The following is a 15,177-nucleotide window of genomic DNA, read 5'->3' as shown; positions in this document are numbered from 1 at the left end:
CAATTCCTTGCTTGGAGTCGGCCCTATTCACTCCGACACCGAACTGCAAAGAGCGATGGCTGCCGCGGCCTTAGTTCGCATTAGCTCCTTCCGGGCCGGCGGGTGCTTCACTCCCGAAGGTTCGCAGGACAGCAGTGCCGCGCGCCTGCAGTTCCGCCTTCCGGCGGTTCCGCGGACAGTCCCGTGGCTGACTGCGCTCTGGGCTGGGACCTGCTGCCCACACAGGCCTGAAGGAGTTTCAGGCAGAGAAGGTAACACCGGGTCTTAGCTTGGGGAAATTATACGTGACGTCCTCTTTTCTTTCTTTCTTTAAAAAATAATAATAAATTACATTTTCAAAGTGCACCTGTTTCTTGAGTTCAACAAATAATTTACAAAATGTGCCAGATAATGTGTTGAGCTTTCATCAAGGCTGTCTTTACTCCAACGTTCTTTACTAAAGAATGTTGATCTTTAAGACTGTCTTGACTCCGCTGTTTTTTGCTCATGGATGTTACTTTTCTTTAATTTATTCAAATAGGAATACTCGGGTGCCTTGAATGAAAATGTGATGGCAGTGCTTCCAAGATTGCTCCCAAGCCTACGAGTCTTTCTCGGGGATGCAGACAGAACAAGGAGGTGCTTGGGGACTGAAGCAGTTATTGGATCGATTCCCAACAAGCCTATTACAGGCTCTCCCCCTCTTTCATCCCAGCCTCAGGAAATGACTTACTCCATTGGTCCTCGCTTCTCACTTGTCATTCCTTCTGCCAGAACTGCTTCCGCAGATATCTCCCTCCACCTGGCTAACTCCTACACACTCTTCAGGTCTCCTCACCAGTAGCTCTCTCATCAGACTCCCTCTGATTCAGTTAAGCCCTTTATTTCAGGTTTCCCCAGTAACTGTGCAATTTATCTTATGATTGATTGAAATTATCTTGCTTATAATTTTACAATTAAAATGTATGATTATTTATCTATAGCTTCCCCAACAGGCATTCTGTCAGCTTCCTTAGGTGAAGAACCATATCTGCCTTTTCTCCCGTTGAACATATTTTCAGTGCTTGGCATACTATAGGTGCTGAATACATTCGAGCAAGTGATTCAGTCATAATATAAAGGACTCTTTGGTACATTTTTGTCCTCAGAGGGTTAAAGAATTTCCCTGGAGTCGATTGGTCTAAGTTGGAGGAGCCTGCTGTTCTACTCTGGGTTTCCCTTTATTCTCCTTTCCACTGATCTAGTCTTCAGTTTGGTTTAATAAATACTTTTTTAAAATTGGAGGATAATTGCTTTATAGTGTTGTGTTGGTTTCTGCCATGCAACAATGCTAATCAGCCATAATTATACATATATCGTCTCCCTCTTGAGCCTTTCTCCCCCCACAATAAATACTTTTAAGTGGCTTGAGGCACTTCACCGGGCTTCTTAAGATTCCGCCACACCTCTTTTCCAGAAATTGAAAAGATATTCCTGATATCCTTGGCATTTGAGTTAGCCTTTAGATAGAAATCTAAATTATGATTCCTGCTGACTTCAGCAATAGATTGTAAATCGATTAGGAATGGGGGAATGACAATAAGCAAGACAGTCTCTTTCTTCCAGGACCTTTTGATTTGGCTGGGAGATGTGTTAATTCACAACTGACTATAAAAGAAGGTAGGAGGAGAGAAAGGATAACAAACTACAAACTTCTGGTAGGGGTGAGGGAGTGGAGAGGCAGGAGATATCAGTGTTTGAGGAGAGCCTTACAGGATATGTAAGATATTTACCCTTGAGCTTTTTGATGACTTTTATCATGATAAAAGTAATACACAGTCATGGTTAAAAAGTTTGGAAAGTCAAGAAAAATGGAAACAAAAATTACCCTCTGTCACACCTCACAGATACAAACAGTTTTATAAGATTATAATCATACTACGAACAGTTTTGTAAAACATCTAAAGTTAAAAACATTTCAATGTAATCAAGTATTCTTCTAAATCATTAATTTTAATGACTGTATTTTAATAGAGTACAGCTACAGATTATGGTTCTAACATTATTAACCACTTGAAGTTTCAGTTACTACATATGTAAAATGGGGATTAATATCCAGCAGGGATAATATCATAATGTGAGAATAACATTCAGAAAGGAACAGGGATGGGAAAAGCACCAGGCAAGCATCATGCTTTGACTAAATAGCTTTCCACTGGACTACCAGGGATGTAGACTCCCAAACTATAGAGTCTTTTGGAGGTTCTGAGCAGAACAGGAACAGGGTCAGAATCATATTTTTGAAAGTTTGCTCTGGCAGCCGTGTGTGGGTTGTATTGGAACAGGTAAGGACTGAAAACTGAGATTAGTAATGAGACAGCCGCAGTCACAGAAGTGAGAGGTGGTATGGGGCAGTGCTGGGTCAGTGGGAACAAAGAAATAGAGTCAGCTGTGAGAAATTGTAGAAGTCAGAACCTACACACGACTGATTACATGTTGGTAGCAAGAGTAAAGGAAATATCAAAGCTCCAGGTTTTAGCCTGGCTTAGTGAGTCTACTTCTGTCTCCCCTACAACCACCTCACTGCAGGTCACTATTGTCCGTGGCCTGGGCTACTGCAGCGGCTCTTCTTTCCCCATTGACTGGTTATCTTCCCAGCTGTTGGATTGATTTTTTGATGCATTCATTTGAAAGCATGAATTTAATTACTGTTTACCATTCTTCAGTTGTTTCCCAAAGTCTATAAAGTCTGTACAATGCCTTATAAGGCTCCTGCTGCTTTGCTTCCTATATTTCTCCAATCTCAGCTTGTGCCACTCTGTCTTGCTCACCACAGCAAGCTCATTCCTGTGTCTGAGCTCTTGTAGGTGCTGTTCCCTTTGCCCAGGGTCCTACTTCTCCCCATATTCTCCCTTTGTATAGCTAACTTCCTTGTCCTTTAGATCACAGCTTAAATGTCACCTCATGTCCTAACTTTTCTATCCACATCAACTCCCTGCTTCCTAGTCTCTATCTTATTACCAGGACCTCAACAGCACGTAAGGCAATGGCACCCCACTCCAGTACTCTTGCCTGGGAAATCCCATGGACGAAGGAGCCTCATAGGCTCATAGTCCATGGGGTCGCTAAGAGTCGGACACGACTGAGCGACTTTCACTTTTCACTTTCATGCACTGGAGAAGGAAATGGCAACCCACTCTAGTGCTCTTCCCTGGAGAATCCCAGGGACAGAGGAGCCTGGTGGGCTTCTGTCTATGGGGTCGCACAGAATCGGATACGACTGACGCGACTTAGCAGCAGCAGCAACAGCACGTATTAAGTTCAAAATGTAAAAAGATATATTTATTTACATTTTTATTGCATTTCCTCCACTGAAAACTCCACAGAAGGAAGAGACCCTGTCTGTCCTGTTCTGTTTTTTCTTGGTGCCTGTCATATGGAAACCATTTTATAAGTATTGGTTGAATGAGTGAAGAAATCAACTAATGAAGGAGCTGGTGAGGTCATCCAGTAGAGAATACGGTGAAAAGATAGTTTAGAAGGGAATTTATATTTCATATTTCTGATACCATGGTGCCAGAGTATGTGTGGATAGGCAGGGACAGAGAGATATATAAGGAAAGAGTTGGCGTTTGACATTGTACCAGCTACCCAGAGGAGATAAGGTCTGACCAGACGCTGACAGTATTTCAGCTACCCTACAGGTCAGCATCAGATGGGACATAATGTGGCATAATAGTTAAAAATAAAAGAATTAGAGAACATGATACTTCAGAAATAAGTGAAGCTGCTGCTGCTAAGTCACTTCAGTCGTGTCCGACTCTGGTGTGATTTAGTCTCCAAGTGCAATAGGAACTTACAGTAGTGAACAAATGAGGGTCAAAATATTCCAAATAGAAGATTGGAAGAGATGACACTTTAAATTTATCCATTCAAAAATGTTTATTGAACACCTGTTAAGTGTGAGGCCCCAAACCATGTGTTGAGAATACAGAGTTGAACAGGACACAGGCCCTGGGCTCTCTTATGTTCTAACCAAGCAGACAGACATGAAATCAATATGATTACCTTAAAACTGTCATGAGGTATATTGAATTTTATTCCACTGAAGAAAGATAAGCATAAACACAAATATATAACAATGTTGGTAAGTGCTGTGAAGAAAAAAAAAGGATGGTGGGAGGGATAGAAAGTCAGCAGCAAGAGTATGCTGTTGTACAGGGTGTTCAGAAAAGGCCTCACCATAAGGTATCATTTGACTAAAGAAAGGGTGAGTGATTGAGTTGGATGAGTGTCTTGGGGAAGAGCATCCCAGGTAATGCAAATACGAATTAAGGCAGACTTGTGCTTGTATGCCTAGAGATTCCTTATTCCTAAATACGGAATCAAAGTCAATGAAATATTCTTTGTACAGTGTCTCTTTAGGTCTAAAAAAACTAATAGTGTGTCTGGAGTAGTGAGTGAGAGGGAGTGTAGAAGATAATGAGAGAAATAACAAGGATGGCTGAGTGATCTGAAGCCTTGAAGGCTATGAGTTGGACTTTGGATTTTACTCAGAATGAGAAGAGAAAACGCATGCAGAGAAACTTTAACTCGATGGAGCAAGTAAAAGGAGCAATTACAGGTTTAGCGGTATAGGAAATAAAAATGGAATCAGTACTTCGGAGCTCAGTTCAACATGAAGGATGGGTGGGAGAGATTGAAAGCAGAAAGACCATCCCAATAGTTCAAGTGTGAGATGATGAAAACTAACTAGAAAACTAACTAGAGTGGGCAGTGAGAACTACATAAAATTGAAGTTTTCAAAGAAAGCAATTTACTGTCTTGGTGTGGGATAACTGAACTTGTACCTTCAGAACCACTGACTTCAGATACAAACAGATGTCCTGTGAGAGGCAAATGAGGCCAAAGGAACTATTTCTAAAATGGAACCACAAGACAGTTTCAAAAGAAACCTGATATTTGTAATTGAAACTAGTTCTTTGTTTGAAATAGAACAAATTTTAAAAAATAACTAGAAGACCTAAAATAATTTCCATTATCCTGAAAAATAAGCAGAATTGATCCTGCTTATTAGCTGACAGTTTAGTAGTTATGAGCAGGCTCATGCCAGCCCAAGTCCACTTCTGCACATCAGCAAATTTTATTAGGAATGCATCTCCCTTTTTTGGGTCTAAATAAGGAATCTAAGTCAATGAAATATTCTTATTATAATGCTGTGTCTTTACTGAAACACTTTTGTGTCACTTATTTTATTGTTTATAATTTTCTTGAACAGGGTTGAAGGCTCTGAAAATAATGTACAGAAATGTGATACTAGGTATGTGGAGAGGCATATGTGGTAGAAGGGTCCTGTTCTGGAAATCAAGGATTACAAAGTAGAATATATTATTGACATTAGTTTAGAAAAGTGTATGGTAGTATAGAGTAGATATAATAACTGATCAAAGAAATATCAATACCTTTAACAACTGGTAATAGTAATAATTTTTCCATAAAATTTATGTGGCCACACTTTAAGAAGCCAGAGGATTTGGCACTTTGGCACTGTGTGGATAATATTTAAATATGAAAAGCACTTAACTGTTTAAATGTTTTCTCATTTCAGTTACCTAAACCTACTTTCCTACTATTCCTCAGGGTGTGCAGATGACAAATAATGCCTTTTCCATCAATATTTTAAAGCTGATTACTCTGAAAATGTAAGAAACACTTGAAAGATGTAACCATAGTTTTGTTTCTTGTTATTGTTTTTGGAGTGGGGGTGATAATAGCAACAGGGATACATAGGGGTGGGACACATTTTAGAAAAAGCATTGTTTACTTATTAGCAAATTATTTATGTTTGTTTAACCTGATTGAACCAGAGGTTATTTGCTTTTTAAAATGGCTAATTCTTCATCAGTTGTTGCTTTTTTTTTTTTTTGCTGTTCAGAGATATTGCTTAAACAGAACAAAGTCCAAAGAAAACTTGATTTAACCAAATCAAACTCCAATGCCAAGGTTAGTAAACCAAGATCATTAAAATGTTGCATAAAAAAAAAATTAAACTAATGCCAGTTTGACTCCAGGCTTAAGGATTTGCTCTTTTTAAGGTAACACTGTCTAAGCTCAGGGAGGCTCAGTTTCTGAGGTCCATTTTCTCAGAAAATAGACTTGTGTTTATGTATCTGAAAACCATTGAGAGGCTTGTGATTGTGTATCTTTTCAAGCGGTCTTGGGACATATGCTTTGGGATTTTTGTTATGGGGCCCTAAGCTAAAAACATTTTGACCAAAAGTATCATCTTCATCCTAAAGACTTTGTATTTGTATCTTGGACAAAGGAATTGAATTTTTCAATTTCATGCACAGCAAACATATTTTTACACATCTGAGGCAAATATTAAAAAAAAAGCTAAAAGTTAACAGTTATTTGAATTCTTACTGTTTTCAGGCCTCTCACAGCAGTTTAGTTCTTACTCTTTTTGTATGTAATATAACATTCCATAGTAGGCATTTGATATTAAATGGTTAAGATGTATTTCACCTTTCACAGATTTTGAAACCCTTGGCATGAAATTTTAGTCAACAATACAAATCTATAAAGAAGGGCTTTATCATCAGCTCAGAACTGGAAAAACCTAAGTATAAGGAAGGTGGCTACCGTGATCACTGATGTCATTAACTATGTTGTCTCATCATTCCAGTTTCTACCTCCCTTTAGTCTCAAAAGTAAAAAAAAAAAGTCTACTTGCAAGAAAAAAGTCACCTTGCCTAGAAAGGAAGTCTGAATGTTGTACCTTACTGTAAACTCTTAGAAGAGGAAATAAAATTGCTATTTAAATATGTTAATGAACTTTGGCATGACTTGCTGTATGAATCAGCGAGTTTCAAAATTAAAATTACTTTTGAATCTTCAGGTCAAAAAGCAAAGGCCTCCAATTCGATTTGATTACTTTGAACACTTATACCTAATTAACCTTTAAAAAAAATCCCTTACAATTTACACCTGGAATATGATGAAATGTGAAATGAAATACCGTGATGAACATTAATCGGTTCAGCTACCTGAGGTTTAGCTTCAACAAAGGACAATGAAGTCTGTCCTCTCAGGTAATCTTCACAAAAACTGGCGGAGAAGAACTGTCAGTCCCACCCCTCCAAAGCTGCCACTGAAACCCTGACTGTCCTCAGATCCCGGCCTTGCCGCGTTCACGACGGCGGGGATTTCCGCATCGGTGACACACGCCACTTCCGGCCGACGGAGAGAGTCAGTGACGTGGCAGGAGAGGCCGAGCACGGTCCTTCGGGCCGGGACACCCGGAGCTGTCAGGTGGCTTCAGGGAAGCCCCGCGGGAGAGAAGAGCTCACCGACCGCAGCTGCCGCTGCGAGGCCGGAGCCGGAAGTGCCACGTGTCCCGATTGCGCCTGCGCGCACAGCGGCTGACAGGCAGTTCCGGCCGGGGCCTCCCTCGGTCCCTCTCCGCTTGGCTGCTGCTTCCCATCCCGGCGTTCTCGGCCCCAGCGGCCCGACACCCGAGCCTCGCCCCCCAGGCCGAGCTCTGACCGCCTGCGGACTGGGGAGAATGCGGCGCCATGCGTAGGGCTCCTTGCGCCGCCCTCTCTCTATCCGGCTTCCAGTCCTAAGTCGTTAGCCCCCTCCCTGGCTTCCAGCCGTCGTTTTTCAACTCTCGGCTTGGGGCTGTCGCAGACCCCGACCAGACCCCTATAAACGTCGTCGTCATGTCCCAGCCCGGGATACCCGCCTCTGGCGGCGCCTCCACCGGCCTCCAGGCCCAGAACGGGGCCGCCTCTGCCTCGGGGTCTCCCTACACGAACGGTAAGTGCCTTTGGGTGTTGAGAGTTAGGGAAGGCGAAGTTTGGGCCCCGGCCCGAGTTAACCTTTGGTTGTTGCCTGCGTCTGAGGGGACAGTAGGCGAGAGTGACTTCCCTGCCAGGGTCAGTAGCACCTGGAGCTGGGAGGCTGAGCCACAGGGACCGAGACTCGTCTTAGTGTTTCATATTTATTTATTTAGTCGTTTGTTAAGCACACAGTTGCTGAGCACTTGCTGTATATAACGCCCTGGGTATACATGGGTAAAGAACACAGACTCCCGTCTGTATCTCAGAACTCGCATACAAGGCTCATGGGATCTGTTTATGTGCCCTTTCCCTCCGCGCCACCTCACCCGCGTCTTCTGGAGAGCAAGGTTTGGGGTCTGATTCATTTCGGTCCCATCGGGCCTGCATTAGGGTGAGGGTCGTACTCAGTGTGAATCTGCGGAGATGAATGGAGGATTATGCTTTGCCTCTTTAGGGCCTGCTCTTCTCTCCTCGTACCTTCCCCGAATTGTACCCAGGCCACCTGTTCAGTTTTTCAACTTTAGAACGGGAGGCTCTCCTGTTTGATTTCCAGAGGTCATTACATCACTTGGAAAGTGGTTGGACACAAAGTCTCTGAACCTCTGACCAGAGTGTACATGTGGCACTATAATTTGTCATTTGGTGTGAAGATGTCTTCTAATTTTATACTCTTTCTAGGATTCTTTAAATTGTCCTATGTTGTGATTTGCTAAGTTCTTTATGATTATAAAGAACTTATAATAAAGACAGATGTTCTCCCAACAGTTTTCCAGGTTACCAGTTTACTTATAAATCTTCAGTTCTTGGAAACAAAACTAGTACAATAATATTAAAATGCTTCAGTTTCCCACTGAAATCTAAGATTGCTGTGAAATTCGAGAAAATAGCCACTGACTAAAATATCTAATTTACATTGTTTTTAGAGACTACTGTTTTCTTTACAAAGTAGGCCCCAAAAAACTTTAAAAAATGTCTCTGAGTAGGCAGGTATGTAGGCAGTAGCAAGAATAAATGAGAGTAAGCACTGAAATGGTATTAAATTGAATCAATTGTTTTTTCTCAAACTTATGGTAACAGATTATGTAAACTATTTTTTTTTAATTCTAGGCTATTTAGTTACATTTTCACTGAGGATGAAATTATTTTAAGACATTTACTTTAAGGCCAAAACTCTTAAGCAAGATGCCGTATGACTGTGTTTTTTTCTTTAAGTTGCACTTTTACACGAGTTTTAAATGGTAAATCCTGCAAATATGCTTGCAAACTTATATGTAAGTATAGTTTTGATAATTTTGAAATGGTAAAGCAGTTTAGCCATTGTGTGTGCTGTACTGCAGATGTTGTCACTGTGTTGATTTGGTCCAGTCCAGCAGACCTGTGTTGCATGCTCCATTTCTGTCCTTCGGATTATAAAAGAGAATAAAAAAGGAGTCCATGTACACAGCTTGCTTAGAGCCATAGGACTGCAAATATATACCACCACTTTCTAGAAAATAAGCTTCAAGTGTACAGCATTATAATTCAACATCAGTATACACCACAAAGTGATCAACACCACAGGTCCAGTTACCATCCATCACTATACACTTGACCCCTTCACTCATTTCCCCAACCCCCTCCCCTTCTGGTAACCACTAATCTGATCTCTGTATTGGTGAGTTTTTGTTTTATTTTGTCTGTTCACTTAGTTTGTTTTTCTAGCTTCTAAATATGAGTGAAATTATATGGTATTTATCTATCTTTGTCTGCTTATTTCGCTTAGCATAGTACTTTCAAGTTCCATCCATGTTCTTGCAAATGGCAGGATTTCATTCTATTTATGGCTGAATTATATTAATATTCCATTGTGTGTGTGTCTGTCTATTACATCTTTATCCATTCATCCATTGATGGACAAATAGGTTATTTCCATGTCTTGGCTGCTGTAAATAATGCTGTAGTCAGCATAGGGGTACATAGATCTTTCTGAATTAGTGCTTTTGTATTCTTTGATAAATGTGTAAAAGTAGAATAGCTGGGTAATAAGGTATACACCCTTGTTAAGATATAACTTTGACATTCTTTTTATAAACCCTATTTCTAAAGTTTTTTGTAAAAGTATTCTCAGTAAAATGTCTATTGGGTTCCGTTACTGTTCACATTGTTCACTCCACTACTAATAAAGAGAGTAGGGATGTGGTGGAGAATTGGAGGGAAGGATATTTCTCTAAAAGGTGAAAAAAAAGTTCAGTACTGGATCTAATTTTTTTTTGGTTAACTCTTTCTAGGCACTTATGCTGCTTAAATACTATTGAATTATCATGCTTTAGGTTTAATGTAGCATGCTTAAATTACACATTACAGTTTAGTTGGATCTTCTATTTTTAATTTAAAAGCTGATTGAGTAGTCAACTCTTTGGTTTTTCTGTAACTTACTTTCGTGTTGTATAGTGTTACTATATTGCAGAATACCTCACACATCTGGACATTTCTTTCTGTGGTTGATTGTTACATTGCACTACAATCCAAAAATTGTCTGGAATGGTTTTTCTAAGTCTCTGTGTAGATTTGGGTGCACTCATTTCCTTTGCAGAAGTTGATAGTGAAACTGCAAGACTACTTAAACTGGCAGATTTTCATCTGATTACCATATAATAAAGACTAAAAGCAAATCATGACTCCCACTTGTAATTAGCTCCTTTGTTGACTATTTGAGTCAATTTGTCAAGGCAGTTAGAAACTGTAGTTTTATTAACATTATTTTTTGTAATATTTATGTAATACTCAGCTTTTCCCCTTATTGGTTAAGAGTGAGAAGAATATTCTGCATTTTCTCTTCCACCCAGATTCATTCCCCTGTTACATTATAATTTTATGAAATAATATGTTTTCCCTCTAGACTGTAAGTCCTGTAAGGGCAAGAATATCTGTTTTTGCACATCATCTTCTCTCCAGCAGATTCACATGGTGTCTAACACATTTAAGAAATTACCGGTTTTATTGAGTGATTTTAGAATTGGGTATTTGCAGTTTAGGTCACTAAATATGTATTGACTTGTTCATTGTAAGATTTGAGCTCGTTTTCAACTGTTTTCTTTCTGGTGAAATTTTCTGTGGATGTTTATATATGTTGTTCAGTCACCAAGTTGCGTCTGATATTGTCAGCTGAAACATAGTAGAATGTGATGTATGGGTTAGTCATCAGTTTAAATGCTAGACTTGTGCTCATATCTCTATTTTAGGCATGGCAAAAATGTAAATCTCTTTTAGTTTCTATGAGGTAAACCATAATTACGATTGTGTATTTTTAATATAGGCAGTCTTTAAAAATATAATATTTATTTTTAGCTGCGCTGGGTCTTCCTTGATTTGTGTGGGCTTTTCCTCTGTTTGCGGCTCTAGGGTGCGCGGGCTCAGGAGTTGTGGTGCAGGGGCTTAGTTGCTCCAAGGCATGTGGGGTCTTGCCAGATGAGGGATTGAACCGGTGTCCCCTGCATTGGCAGACATTCTTATCCACTGTGCAACCAGGGAAGGAAGTCCCATATGAAGTCTTTAGTGCTGAGACTAAAATTGGCATGTGATCTCTAACACTGATTGTTGTGGCTGAGTGAGTTCCTTTTAATGTTTTCAGTGGGCACAGTAACTTTGGAGTCCTATAAGACTGCACGTGTGCAGGCTTAGTCACTCAGTCATGTCCAAGGACTATAGCCTCCATGAACTATAGCCCGCCAGGCTCCTTCGTCCATGGGATTCTCCAGGCAAGAATACTGGAGTGGGTAGCCATTTCCTTCACCAGGGGATCTTCCTGACCCAGGGATTCAACCCGCATCTCCTGCACTGCAGGCAAATTCTTTACTGTCTGAGCTACCAGGGAAGCCCATAAGACTTTGCATAGAACTTACTACATTGAGCTTCTGTTTGGACTTTGCTGATAGGCTGGGAGTTCCTAAAGACATAAAATAGTAACAATAGGAATTAGCATTCATCGTGTACTTACTCTATTCCTAGTCATTGTGCTAGGTTGTATTATAAGCATCATTTCATTTAATCCTCATAACAGCCCTGTGATATGAGAACTGTTAGGTTTACTGACCAGGAAACGAAGATGAATGGTCAAGCAATCACTCGAGGTTACACAGCTAATACGTTGTGGAACCTAGATTTAAACTTGGCAGTCTTATTTATTTATTCAGCTTGCCTGGTGGTTATGCCTGGATCAAGGAACAGAACCTTTTCTTTGGTTTCTTTATGTAGGTTGATATATATAGTTAAACACTTTCTGATATTTTTTGAAATTGCCACCCAGCATATTTTCCTTTGGATTATAATTCATACATGACCAGACCCTCACTTTTGTTAATTTTGAGTCCATTTCTTTGCTATTTCAGCATCACATCTCATGAATATCTTGTACATCTTGAAATTGCCAGTTCTCCCGCTTTGATTGTTAGCATTTGCTCTTGCCCCTTTGGTTGCTTTTTTTAAAGCCGTTATGTTTAGTCACTGATCCATAAGTTGTCCTCATGCAGTAGCATCCATTTGTTGCACTTACAGTGTCAGTTGGTCAGCTGTAAGTGATCAGAGTGTATTTTGATGTGCAGGGAGAGGTGCTAAATCTTTTTTCTTTTTCCCTCTCTATACTTGACTTGTCCTCCAAATATGTTGTATTTAAAAGCACATACACAGAAGGAACTTTTCAAAAGTTAAGTAAAACATTGCCGTCTAAAGCACAATGTTTTGAATATTTGGCTACTTTTCTGTAACTTTTATTTACTTTCATGTAGGACACCATAACTAATGGAACCATATTCAAGAGAGCCTTGAATTAATTTGAACTGGTTTAGTCCATTGAATTCATAACTGTCCCTGGCAAGTAGTAGCTCATTGTATATTACGGGGGCTTCCTGGTGGTTCACTGGTAAAGAACCTACCTGCCAATGAAGGAGACACAGGTTCAATTCTTGGGTTGGAAGATCCTCTGGAGGAGGAAATGGCAACCCAGTCCAGTATTCTTGCCTGGAAAATCCCATGGACAGAGGATATTGACTGGCTTCAGTCCATAAAGTCACAAAGAGTCAGGTATGACTGAGCAGCTGAGCACATGCATGTATTTACTGAATGGATTGGTGAGTGAGTTGTTTAAGAATACAAGATCTCAAGTCTTTGTTTTACTTGGAATGTTGGGGGAAACCATTCTGAGAGTATCACTTTTATGTATCAGTGGATTCATAAAGTTCATAAAGTTTATTCTGAAGTAATATGAATAAATTCATAAAGTAATTCTGTGAGAATCACCAGTACATGTACAGTAGTAAAATTTAGACCATAAATTTTACTAGTTTAGGTTCTGGGATTCCATCAAGTATAGAATAGGAATTTATAAACGTAGAACCTAGGTTCTCTTTGTTTCTGAAGCTTCTGGTTGGATGATTGAGAAGCAGTCACCTGCATTTATTTTAATCTCTCATTTGTTTCTTTAATATAATTTCTAATTTGGCTTCTACTTTATATATCCACCAAAATTGCCCTTAATAAGGCCACAAATAATTTATCGGTTGTTAAGTTACAAAAAATATTTTTCGTTCCTCTCTTCTAATTGCTTTCTTTTTCCTAAAATGTTGGTGATCTTTGGAGCTTTCTAACCTAGTTCCCCTCTTTTTCTTCCTTTCTAAACAAAACAAAACAATATGAGCTTCCTTGGTGGCCCAGTGGTCAAGAAACCACCTGCCAGTCAAGGAACATGGGCTCGATCCCTGGTCTGGGGAAGAGTCCACATGCCTCGGAGCAGCTGAGCCTGTATGCCGCAGCTACTGGGCCCGTGCTCTCGAGCCTGCGAGTTGCATGAAGAGAAGCCACTGCAACAAGAAGCCCAAGCATCGCAACGAGAGAAAACGTGTGCAGCCGTGAAGACCCAGCGCAGTAAAAATAAATACATAATAAATAGCATTTTAAAAATTAACAGTAAACATGTATTATTTCACATGGTTTCTGCGGCTGGCTCTTTTCTTACTCGGTACATACTCCCTGCATGATATTATTAATTCTTGTGATATCAAATACTATATGCCAGTGATTTCCAAAGTTATATCATGAGCTGAAACCTATCTCTTTCGCTGAAAATAGATGTCTTTCTAGTTCCGCTTGAACTTCTTGGTGACACTTAAAGTATATTTAAAATAATTCTTCATTCTCTGTTTTGTTATTCCTTCCCTTCCCCAGTTCTTTTCTCCCCCTTCTGTCCTAATGTATGGCACTGTCATCTACTGAGTTGCACAGGTCCGTCCTGGGAGTCATTTTTGGTTCTTTCCCTTCTTTAATTCCACATCAGTTCCACAGATTTATTATGTCTCCATATTCAATTCCATGAATCCTGTCAGTTCAGTTTCCTTTATCAGTTTTTTAAAGTAGTGTGTCGGTGCTAAATATTTCTTTGCAACCTCAGTGTTAAATTACTTTTTATAAAGTGTTTATACAGATACAAAACTAGGTATAAACTCCATATGTTTTAGCTATTGTACCATTGTAAAACCAAAACAAACTAAGAACATTACAACAAAAGCAGTATAATTCAAACTTAATACATAATGCAATGGATTGTTTGATTAAAGCCAAAATTGATTGGTCTTCATATTTTTAACATGTTAGAACATCATTTGGGTGACTATTATAATTATTGTTTTTCTCTCATTTTTTTCTTTAAGATGAAACTAGTTTCAGGTTGTTGGAGAAGAAAAATTTTTCCTCTGCCCTCTTAGTTTTAGTGCCTGTGAGCCTGTGAGTTAAACTGGCAAAAGACAGGGTAGCAAGAGAAAAGGCAGAATTTACTCACGCATTATGAGGGTTCATAAAAATACGCCTCGAGAATTTGGGACTTATATACCATCTTAATAGGGGAAGAGGAGAGAGGAAAGAGCAGTTATGGAAAATGATTTTTAGGAAAAATAGATGAGTTCTTAGTAGAATAAATGGGAGACTTGATCATTTTGTGACAACGTATGTTTAGGTGTGGGACAACTTAATTCTTTTGAGTTATTTTTGGAGGCTGCGCTTTTAGGCAGGTAAGTGCTTTTAGGCAGATCCTCAGAACTCATGCCCTCTACTCAAAATAATTTTTATGTCACAATGGTATATTCTGGACCCCTTTAAAATCAGTGATCCATTATTTTGATAGATTATATAATTAATGACTTCAAAATAACATAATTAAAACTGGTGAAAACTTCATTACATATTTACTACTGCACTTCTAATAAACTATTGCAAGTTGATACATATGTAAAAAGACAATTTTTACATTATAAGTCACTATAAGTGGATCTATGATAATGACTACAAAGCAAGTTCATTCTTTTTTTTTTTTTAGTATTCTTGTGTTTTTTGTTTTCTGTTTTTTATA

At 39.4% G+C, this 15,177-nt stretch overlaps 1 protein-coding gene across 3 annotated transcripts in view; it reads left to right on the top strand.

The window, feature by feature from the left end:
• The window catches only part of SEC24A (SEC24 homolog A, COPII coat complex component), a 77,318-nt gene continuing 62,167 nt past the window's right edge, over positions 27–15,177 (top strand). The window contains exon 1 of one of the 3 annotated variants that reach the window (XM_018050373.1): positions 27–251. In XM_018050373.1, coding sequence (XP_017905862.1) covers positions 56–251 — 196 coding nt within the window. In that variant the 5' untranslated portion in view covers positions 27–55. Of the gene's footprint in view, positions 252–7,349; positions 7,780–15,177 lie in introns of those variants that run through there. The other 2 variants (XM_018050374.1, XM_018050375.1) reach the window with 2 other exon arrangements.

This window comes from Capra hircus, chromosome 7, assembly GCF_001704415.2.
Source record: "Capra hircus breed San Clemente chromosome 7, ASM170441v1, whole genome shotgun sequence".
Classification (NCBI taxonomy): Eukaryota; Metazoa; Chordata; class Mammalia; order Artiodactyla; family Bovidae; genus Capra; species Capra hircus.
The sequence above is the reverse complement of the archived record's forward strand: the minus strand, read 5'-3'. Positions and strand labels throughout refer to the sequence as shown.